At 30.4% G+C, this 10,826-nt stretch overlaps 2 protein-coding genes across 2 annotated transcripts; both read left to right on the top strand.

Moving 5' to 3' along the window:
• The first annotated feature begins 809 nt into the window (after positions 1-809).
• Positions 810-6,645, top strand: Dna2 (DNA replication helicase/nuclease 2). The gene is made up of 19 exons (XM_088205760.1): positions 810-900; positions 1,023-1,559; positions 1,630-1,763; positions 2,192-2,402; positions 2,466-2,847; positions 2,913-3,075; positions 3,308-3,535; positions 3,603-3,895; positions 3,964-4,099; positions 4,171-4,305; positions 4,421-4,587; positions 4,664-4,769; positions 4,833-4,971; positions 5,042-5,131; positions 5,200-5,303; positions 5,531-5,714; positions 5,781-5,987; positions 6,045-6,266; positions 6,329-6,645. The coding sequence occupies exons 1-19, from the start codon at positions 886-888 to the stop codon at positions 6,548-6,550; spliced, it is 3,675 nt and encodes a 1,224-aa protein (XP_088061886.1). The 5' UTR covers positions 810-885; the 3' UTR covers positions 6,551-6,645.
• Positions 6,646-8,996: 2,351 nt separating this feature from the next.
• On the top strand, positions 8,997-10,821 carry CHOp24 (transmembrane p24 trafficking protein CHOp24). Its single transcript, XM_088205682.1, has 4 exons — positions 8,997-9,204; positions 9,413-9,594; positions 10,283-10,435; positions 10,510-10,821. Exons 1-4 carry the CDS (start codon positions 9,063-9,065, stop codon positions 10,657-10,659), a joined length of 627 nt encoding a protein of 208 aa, XP_088061808.1. The 5' UTR covers positions 8,997-9,062; the 3' UTR covers positions 10,660-10,821.
• The last annotated feature ends 5 nt before the right edge of the window (positions 10,822-10,826 follow it).

The raw sequence follows: 10,826 nt of genomic DNA, 5'->3' as shown, positions 1-10,826 counted from the left end.
ACATTATACGGATGTTCTGTGTTTTCATTACACTCTTATGAATCTGGCATATTTGATATGAATTATAAATAATGAAAATTTGTTATTACTGCTATTATAATAAAGAATAATTTTAAATGTAAATGTGAAAAGTATTTACTTCGTAATTCCAATAATCTTCATCTGATTCTGATTCGAACATTTCAATTACGTCTTTGCTATTTGAGAGAAATTCCACACCTATAAATTCGAAATCCTATTCATCGGAAACATTATATCTTTCGGCCATCGCTATAAATATTATTTAAACTAAAGTTAGTTTATATTAAAATAATTTAAAATATAAAATATACTTGTTAAGTAATAAAAATAATTGAGAAGAGCAGGAATATTCTGCGCTTCGACGTAAATCTCCCGACGACAGGCAAACAAATACTGACGCAAGTTTAAGACGCCGTCTGATGCGTGCATCAGAGCGAGTTATTGATTAATATTATTAATCAAAAATATATAATTGAAAAATTAAAAATAATACTAACGCTCTGTGATTCGCTTAGACTAAGTTTAGAGTATTTCTGCTTTTTAAATTACGTAGTTGGTTACGGGTTAATGCTAGTTTAGCCTTCACATTCAATGCCTCATATATTAGGAATGCATTAAGTGTAGTATATGCGATCTGTATATTATGACAATATACAAAATAATTATATATTTATTACAATAAATATTGTATAGCAAATAAAACAACTTCATTTTTAATAATAAATTTATTCTTTTTAATTGTAGTTATAATACATAGTCGCACACCTGTTACTAAAACTCTATAGAACATCTCTACGTGACGTTTCCGTTTGGCGGTAAAGATCGTTGACATGACAATGTATCCATAGTAACTACTGACTGAAAATGAACAAAAAAAAGGTATTTGAACGACCACGTAAAATAATTAATAAAACAGTAAATGTGATGATAAAAATTATGACAATTTGTAATGTGAAATTCACTGCGTAGAACACATGTTCTTTATTTTGTTTACTTCGCAGGTGAAAGATTTGCCCAAATCGCAGACGACGATCGCATCGTTCTTTACAAAACAGGGTTTCTCCAAATTGGCTCTTAAAAAAACTAAATCTGTTGATGAAACCACTGCGTCTGCGAGTCACATTAAAGTGAGCCCCAAACATAAAGAAAACACTAATATATTACAAGATTTACACGCACAAGATGATAAAATATTTAAGGGCGATGATAAGGCAGCTTTAATAGAACATAAAACGCACGAAAGAAAATTGGGTGTAAAAACAAAAAATGTCCTTAACAACACTGAGAATTTGTGTGATAAAAACGAAGATTTTATTTATAATTCACCTTCGAAGAAATTAAAAATTGATAAAGTCGATATGCATGAGGCTCTTGCTAAAGAAATGGATACAAAAATAAAGGATGGTGTTCAACGCGTCGATTCCGGTTTTTGTGATGTTGAATCGTCCCAAGATAAGAAAGAAAATAAAGAGATTGATGAACCGTTTGATATGTTTCTTGATGATATGGATTTTAATGAGTTTGATTCTTTAAATATGGTATAGTTTGTTATAATTAACATTATTATTATATTTTTTGTGTATTCCTAATATGTGTTTTGTGATCTAGAGTTTAGGTGATTTAGATTTGAGTCAATGGCAAACGTGTGATGTTATCGATGTACAATCATCAACTTTACACATTAAATTAAAACTTAAGAATTCAAACAATGAATCTGGATATTGTTGTCTTAAAGAATTTTGGTTTGTATTATTAATTTCTTATATGGTTTTAAAAGTAGGCAACTATTCATTTTGTTTCGTTTTAGAATATTGACCAGTGATTTAAATGTTCACAATGAATTATTTATTAAATAAATATACAATTTTTGATTATATTTTGAGAATCTTTTAACAATTTTTAAATAGCAATACAACTTTTCCATAGCACTATTAGAACATTATATTTATATCCCCATTGTTTAATGCACTTTAATAAAATGTGTGATTCATACAATTTATAAGTTAATTGACACAAGAAATGTAGAGAGAAAGGACTATTAATAATTATTTTAGTTTCTCAGATTATTCACGAGTTATTTGAGTGATCAAGTCAAAAATAGAAAGTTTTAATCATTTCTACTATTAATTTTATATATATATTTAATTTTTACATTTTTTATTTTCTATAGGAGGAACGTCACAATTGAAGTTGGAAATCGGGTATCATTAATTGCTGTAAAAGATGAAAATAATGAATTTTATATATCAAACAAAGATGGTTATTTTGTTATAAGTCCCGATACATTAATCACCGGTACCGATATTGTCGGTTCGTTGTATTGCATGAGAAAATCACTTTTACAGAGCAATTTTAGAGGAATTGATTCATCGAATAAATATGTAAGGGCATCTAAATATTTTTTTCTGCTCACCACGATTGATCTAATATGCAAATCTTTTCAGATGGTCATTGGAACACTGGTTCACGAATTATTTCAAATATGTCTCATCAATAAGCATTACCACACAAACGAAATCACTTCAGCGTGTAAAGACATGTTGAAAAGGCCAAAGTTTGTTTATACCCTTTACGAATCAGGTTTAAGCATAGAGCAAGGGTTGATTGAGATGGAAAAGTTTATACCGCAAATCAGCGAGTTTATGAACAAACATGTGAAAACATCTCAATTAAATTCTGCTTCTCCGAGTAACAGTCGCAAGATTAAACAATGGAACGGATCAATCAATGAAATTGTTGATATAGAAGAGAATATATGGTCACCTAAACTGGGGATTTCTGGCAGAATTGATGTTACTGTTCAAGTGACGATACATAATAATAAAAGTATACTATTTTTGAGATTAGTTTATACATTAAGAAACACTAACAATGTTAATTAATTATTTCAGCTAAAAAGATACTAATGCCTTTGGAGTTGAAGACTGGAATATCTAGTAATTCGGCCGAACATCGCGGACAGGTAATTCTGTACACTATGCTAATGTCGGAGATTGAGAAGAAGAAAGGATCTAAAGATAATTCTATTACTGAGGGACTGCTGCTCTACTTAAAGTAAATATGCTATTGAATTTTTAATTATAAATCTGATATATCTGCTTCTGCTACTTTGGCGAGAATTACCGGATCTAATGTCATCATGAAGAAAGCATTAGACACATTTTTAATGGACTGTAGGGTATTTTCTTCTTCAACATATATATTTTATTATGTAATACATAAATATTTAGACTCGACAATGAAAAAGTTAATGTATTTGTAACTTATGAACAAATTAATTTCACAGAGATGCTTTCGAAATTCATCAAATAACAGCAAACCATAATGAAAAGCGGGATTTGAGTATTTTGAGGAATCAGCTGGTTTATTACATGGAAAAATGGAAGTCAAATTTCAATTATGAAAAAGTTGATACTGAATCAGAGGAACAGTGTATTATTCTTCCACCACCGACTAGCAAACATCACGCTTGTCCAAAGTGTCCTTATTTAACCCTATGTTCTATATATTTAAGGTATAGTCCATTATAATTATCATAATTAATTATAAATGATTAATGTATGGATTTACTTTTTCAATAGTGAAAATAAATATAGAGATACGCCAAATAGTCACGCTTTGATTAAACTGAAAGATGATGCAATTGGTCATTTATCAAAAGTTGAAATTGATTACTTCCTTCATTGGTGTCGTCTCATAAACATTGATGAGATAGAAAGAAAAGATGCTGTTAAGAAGAGAGATATTTGGAATATACGTCCTATGGAAAGAGAAAAACGTGGAAAGTGCTTAAGCAATATGATTGTTAAAACTGTTATATATAAAGAAAATCGTTTCGAGCATAAGTTTCAAAGAAATTATTTATCGAATAATAGTATGTGAATTAATATTAATAATATTTTATGTTACTTAATATAAATTTATATATTTATTCAATTTTAGATCAGTTGGATACTATATATCATTGTCAGCTTCAAATCGGCGATTATGTAGTGATTAGTTCATGTTTCAAATATGCCGAAGATTCGGGTTTTGTGACTCATGTGGACAATAAGATTATTTCAATTAGTCTAACAAAGTATATATTAATTATGATGATGTTTGTATTATATATTAATCAAGATGCTCAATTCTTTATTTATTTTTTAGAAACTTGACTAATAGAAACGTGAAATCAGCTTTGTATAGCATTGACGCTTACGATTCATCATCGACTATAGTTTATAATTTAACAAACTTGGGTTTGCTTATGGATAATAATGAGACAGCGAAAAAATTAAGAGAGTATGTTTTTTATTATTAAATTAATTTTATATATGTATATCATTTTTCGCAAACTTTCGTATATTATAATATATTAACTTATATCCTTATTCTTATTTTACTATCTTTTTTAAAGAATGATCATCAATAAAAAATATACGCCATCTAACGCAAAAATTTCAAGAATAACCGTAGACAAAGCAAAAGATATACTTGACAAATTGAATCGCGATCAACTCGAAGCTGTATTGAAAGCTTTACAAACTCAAGATTATCTTTTAATCAAAGGCATGCCTGGAACTGGTAAATTAAATCATTTATATACATATATAAATCAATTCCTAAGTTTCTAATATGTACTTATATAATTATATTGTAGGCAAGACTCAAACATTGGTTTCTCTCGTTGAATTATTCGTTAAATTAGGTAAATCTGTGTTGATAACGAGCCAAACTCATTCTGCTATCGATACTGTGTTTCTAAGGTACTTCAACGTAATTTATTCAATAATGAGCCATTTTTATTTATACCTGTGATTCTTCAACAGATTAAAAGATCGCAATATGAAAATGCTTAGACTCGGATCACACAATCGAATACATCCTGAACTAATAGCATACAGTGAACACGCTTTAACCGAGTGCTGCGATACGCCTTTAAAGTTAGAGAATGTGTACAATAGTATTGTAAGTTTGTGTTTATATTGAAACTGAATTTACATGCGTCTGTATACTGATTTAATTTATCATATTTCAGAATATAGTGGGAGTCACTTGTTTGGGATCACATCATGTCCTTCTTCAAAAGCGAATTTTTGATGTTTGTATTGTAGACGAGAGCACCCAAGTGAGTCTTATTTTTCTTGTAACTCAATTCCTTAACTATTTAAAAAATATCTATGTTGCTTTAACTAGGTATTGCAGTGCTCTATATTGCGTCCTTTATTTGCTGCAAAAAAAATTATTCTTGTTGGCGATCCCGATCAGCTTCCACCTATAGTCAAGAACAACGATGCAAGGTACATATTTAATATTAATAATATTTTAAATCTGCATGAATTCTGCCCCTTAAAGGTATTGGAATATTAAATGTACTACATAAAAAGCAATACCAGAAAAAGTGCTCTTTTTTTACTATCCGAATATCCTTCTATATTACATTACGTATATTAGATACTGAAAAATTTTCAAATAGTTTCAATATAATTATTTTATTTTAATCTAACGTTTATTTTTCTACTGAAAGATCTTTAGGAATGGACGAAAGTCTTTTCGTCCGTTTGGATGGATTAGGAGCCACCGTTTCATTAACTCTTCAATACCGAATGAACAAAATCATAATGGAGCTAGCTAATCGCTTGACTTATAAATCACAATTGAAATGTGCTAATAAAAGCGTGGAAGATGCAACTCTTCAGTTCAACAAAAATGTAAATATATATTGATAGAATTTACACGTTTCATTTTACGTCATTTAATACTTAATTGTATTTTAGATGTTGAAGAATATTAAAATGAAATGGATCCAAACTTGCCTATCAACAAGCGTACAAGATTCTGTTACATTGATTGACACAGGAAATACTCATGCACAATGCTTGGATAACCAATCTTTATTGGCTTCGAAGAATGCTAGTGCAACAAAATATACTAATGTTTGTGAAACAGCGTTGATTGTTCATATTGTAGCTAATCTGTTAAAGGTCAGTTTGTGTTAAAATATTAATAGTGAAGTTGTTTTAATAATATTTTGTTTACAGGGTGGTGTGAGCGTTGATAAAATAGGCGTTATAGCGCCGTATCGTGATCAGGTTTTTTCGATGAAGTGTATTGTGAATAAACATTTGCAAAAGATGTTAGGAGAAGAGTCACAAATTGAAATCAACACTGTCGATCAATATCAAGGGAGAGATAAAGATGTGATCATATACTCTTGTACAAAAACTTGGAAAGTAAATCAATTGAATACTGTAGCTAATAAGGTATGTGTTTGTTAAAAAATTTAAAAAATCATACAAATACTACACAAATTGCATTTTTTCAGGAAAAGCAATTGCTGGATGATAAAAGGCGTTTAACAGTCGCAATCACCAGAGCTAAATATAAATTGATCATCATAGGAGATTGCGCTTCCTTGCAATGTTATAAACCATTTCAAGAAATGTTTAGTTGTATATCGAAAGACAAATTAGGATGCCATATAAACATGCCTGAGATGATCAAAGATGGAGAGTTCGATTGGAACGAAGCTATGGAAATTTTGTAATTATTTTAATTTTATATATTATGTTTTTGTCTTGATTTTGTGAAACTATTTTTCTTATTGTGATTGTATTGAATATAAATGTATAAAACAACCAATTCATTTACTTTGTATTTTATAATTATTCTACTACAATTTGTGAATATTAAACCGTTTTATTTTTAATATTGAAACATAATTATATTATATATTATTAGCGTACTTGTTTATTACAATACAATTCTAGTTCTATGTTATAATAAATTTGGGGAGGTCATGGCCAATACAAGATGAGTTCGGGCCAGAATTGCCTGTTACGAGGCATGGAAATTCAAGGTAGTTGTTAGTTAGCGCGGCGTAACTCTCAAAAACCACTAGTTGTTTCCCGTGTTGTTAACCAAAACAAATTAACCATTATATTCGCTTGGGTTAGGTTTGGGTTTGAACAGCAAATGTACATTTCGCAACTGTCAAATTGATAACTCTAAAATATTTTCATATTCATTTCCATTCTATATAATAAATTCATAAAAGCTAATTAGCTAAAAGGCGCATGCGTACAGCAGTGAGACCTAGCTATAGTCGCGGGAAACCTGTGGCGTAACTACTGTGCTGCGGAAGCAGTTAGCGCACGCGAGCCATTGGGGTCAGAAGGCCTCAAAAAGATCGCCAAATATGTATATATTAATAACCCAGGTTCATCCGTTTATAAAAAACAGAAAATTAAAATAGTCTTGCATCAAGTCTTACATCATACATCTTCTGAATCGCCGACTACCATGGCTAGTGTAAAACGTACATTTAGAAAATTCAAATTAATTAAAGAATATAGAAGAAATTCAGTTAATTAATTTAGACTCGGTAAACTTATTATATTAGCAATTAAGCATAAAAATGGCATTGCAAGACGTGATTACAGAATTTTTAAATGTATAAGCAAGGAAGAAAGACATTTAAGACCTGTAAGTTTATTGATTTTATTTTTGTAACAAAAATAGTAAGTCGGAAGGGTTTTAGTAACTTTTGAATACCGACCATTTTTTTAGTTACACCACTAAGGCCGGTTTCACACGTGCCGGATGCACATTTCCGATCCGACTACCCGAAAGCCGAGTGTAGTTGTGTGCGTGCGTGCGTACGCGGCTTAGCGACGGTGCTGCTCTCAAGTGTCAATCGAGTGCAACTCTTTCGGGCAGTCGGATTGGAAATGTGCGCCCGGTGCCTGGCAAATTCAACCGGCACGTGTGAAACCAGCCTTACACAATGTAGAGTAACAGCTGGTGTTTTTTAAGCGTGGCGTTGTACTATTTTTGGCGGGTAGCAATTAGACACTGAATGGGCCGCTGCAGTAGTATTTTATTGAAGATTATAGTAGTTTACATTTTAGAATATATAAGTGAAAGGTGGAGGAGGCAAAGCCGGTCATTATTTATCTGTTCAAGTAATCGAAGAAAATGTGCCGCCGTCACGTCAATGTTATCAGAGTACCGGCAAGTTTTAGTCATAATAAAAGCTATACATATATAAATAGACCGCCACAAATTAACAAGTACCAAATTTTATTCAGAATATCAATACAGGCCAGATTAGTGAGCTCTTTTCCCTTTAGTTCGAGCGAAAAGAAAAATGTATCAACGATCAGGTTTTGTAAAAAACAGGAAAAGTTAACGGATTAAAATTAAAGTCTCTAAATTTTTTTTACTTTTATATCGACTAATGTTTTTATATATATATATATATATATATATATATATATATATATATATATATATATATATATATATATATATATATATATATATATATATATATATATATATATATATATATATATATATATATATATATATATATATATATATATATATATATATATATATATATATATATATATATATATATATATATATATATATATGGTTAATATTTCTAGGAGTCGGATTACTCCGCGTACTTTTTTGATTCCGTGTGGAATCATGGTCCCTACGTTTCGGCCAGATTCGCCCGGCCATCCTCAGGGGAAAATTGAGAATATGAACATCCGATCTGAACAACCACATGCTGGGCTTTGCCCACACCGGATGTTCATATTCTCAATTTTCCCCTGAGGATGGCCGGGCGAATCTGGCCGAAACGTAGGGACCATGATTCCACACGGAATCAAAAAAGTACGCGGAGTAATCCGACTCCTAGAAATATTAACCAAATATTTCTCCGCGAAAACGCATTCAACCACATATATATATATATATATATATATATATATATATATATATATATATATATATATATATATATATATATATATATATATATATATATATATATATATATATATATATATATATATAATTTTACAATATTCGAAATCAGTATTTTATAATGTATATGTATGTTAACATAAATAATAGATTTCTTTAAATTATATTTGGAGATTTGTATATATATGTTTTATATTTTGGTCTTAAATATATTATTAATGGGCAATCGGCAACTGGAACATCACTAGTGCTGTCAGTGTCAGATACGTGTCGCTATGGCGAAAATGTGTGCCCGGTTTTTATTATGGGCCTCAGCGGCGATGCTTTTGGCTGCTGGCGCCAGCGCCTATTCCATCACGGTAGACGCCCACGCTGAAGAATGCTTCTTCGACCGCGTCGAGTCCGGCACCAAGCTCGGTAGGTTATCCAGTTCATTCTCATTGAACTTTCCATCTCGTTTCTATATTTTGCTACGATTATCGGCACGCATGTACCAATCAATCTCTTTTCTGATAATATATGGCTTACCGAGCATAATAGTTATATTTTTTTCAACCAGCCACGTTTTTTGTACCTCATGAACTTTATTGATCTTTTAATGAAACGTTTAATGTTTATCTTATAGGACTTGTGTTTGAAATCGCCGAGGGAGGTTTCCTCGATATCGACGTCACCATAATGGATCCGTCCGGTAACGTGATTTATAGAGGAGAGCGAGAATCTTCTGGGAAGTACACATTCGCAGCTCATTCTGAAGGAAAATACACATATTGCTTCAGTAACAAAATGTCGACGATGACTCCAAAGGTATATGTTTTATAATTATTTAATATAATCCTTTTATTTATGTAACTTATTTTTCGGCATGACAAAGCCATAAATTATATAATAAATTTAATTTGACTGACGACTGTAGTTTAAGATATTATTAAATTTCTTTGTAAATATTTTTTAGTAAAAATAAAATGGGTGTGAATTATTTTGAGAGATATGTGCATTTAAATAAATACTTTGTTACATAAAACGAATTGCTTGTGCATTTATATAGGGTAAATTTTTGCACTTTTTCTTCGGAAAAGGATTCGTTGCAGTTATTCATGGGGTGTTCACTTTTTGACCATTGCTCGCACCTAATTTTTCTAACAGTAATACACAAACATTTATTTATTATATTCCCCATTTAAATTGTCCTCTTAATTAATTATGTTTCAATTTTGAATTTACGCAACCCATTCATAAATAATTTTAACAGATGTATAAATATATGTCAAAACTTTTGACCTTTTCTTTAATTTTTCTTCTAATTCAAAAGTTCATATGAAGTTTTGAGAATATTTATGGTGAAATAATTTTAACTCATAATGTATCTAACTTGTTGAATGCATAAAGGATTGGCCGTCACAATTATATTTTTACTTTTAATGTAGATTCAAGTAATACCAACTAAATACAAACTAAAAATAGTGAGACTAATGCCCTTTGGATTGATCATTAGGTCGTCATGTTCAACATGGAAATCGGCGAAAGTCCGAATCGAGTTCCTGGTGTCGAAAAAGAAGAAGACGCCGGACACGTCAAATTAGAAGATATGATTAAAGAACTTTCTGGTACTCTAACCGGTGTTAAGCACGAACAAGAATATATGCAGGTTTGTCTCTAGATTGTTTTTTTTTATAATATATCTCCACAATTAATTTTTGTATATTTTTAAAACTATTTCAGGTCAGAGACAGAATACACAGATCGATAAATGAAAGCACAAATTCGCGTGTGGTGATGTGGTCAGTCTTTGAAGCCACTGTCCTCGTCGCTATGACTTTAGGACAAGTGTATTATCTCAAGCGTTTCTTCGAAGTGAGACGCGTCGTATAATAATAACTTAGGATGTTTTATAATATATTAAATTATAGTTCCGTTTTATAAACGTTCATTGAATGTCAATAAAAAATAATGATTATTTCTGAATAAGATTCGTTCACAAATTTTATAAAGATGTCAAATTGTACAGAAATAAAAATCATTTTATAAAAAAAATCTTT

This window comes from Plectrocnemia conspersa, unplaced genomic scaffold, assembly GCF_051122295.1.
Source record: "Plectrocnemia conspersa isolate PC_06_02 unplaced genomic scaffold, ASM5112229v1 ptg000002l, whole genome shotgun sequence".
In the NCBI taxonomy this organism is placed as follows: Eukaryota; Metazoa; Arthropoda; class Insecta; order Trichoptera; family Polycentropodidae; genus Plectrocnemia; species Plectrocnemia conspersa.
This window is presented reverse-complemented; position numbering and strand designations above follow the sequence as displayed.

Excerpts from the sequence above, each read along its gene's own strand:
- Dna2 (XM_088205760.1), top strand. Across the intron at positions 4,306-4,420 it reads ACAGCGAAAAAATTAAGAGA|AATGATCATCAATAAAAAAT; the intron begins GTATGTTTTTTA and ends TCTTTTTTAAAG. Across the intron at positions 5,715-5,780 it reads CTCTTCAGTTCAACAAAAAT|ATGTTGAAGAATATTAAAAT; the intron begins GTAAATATATAT and ends ATTGTATTTTAG.
- CHOp24 (XM_088205682.1), top strand. The coding sequence starts at position 9,063 with ATGGCGAAAATGTGTGCCCGGTTTTTATTATGGGCCTCAGCGGCGATG. Across the intron at positions 9,205-9,412 it reads CGAGTCCGGCACCAAGCTCG|GACTTGTGTTTGAAATCGCC; the intron begins GTAGGTTATCCA and ends TTTATCTTATAG. Across the intron at positions 10,436-10,509 it reads ACGAACAAGAATATATGCAG|GTCAGAGACAGAATACACAG; the intron begins GTTTGTCTCTAG and ends AAACTATTTCAG.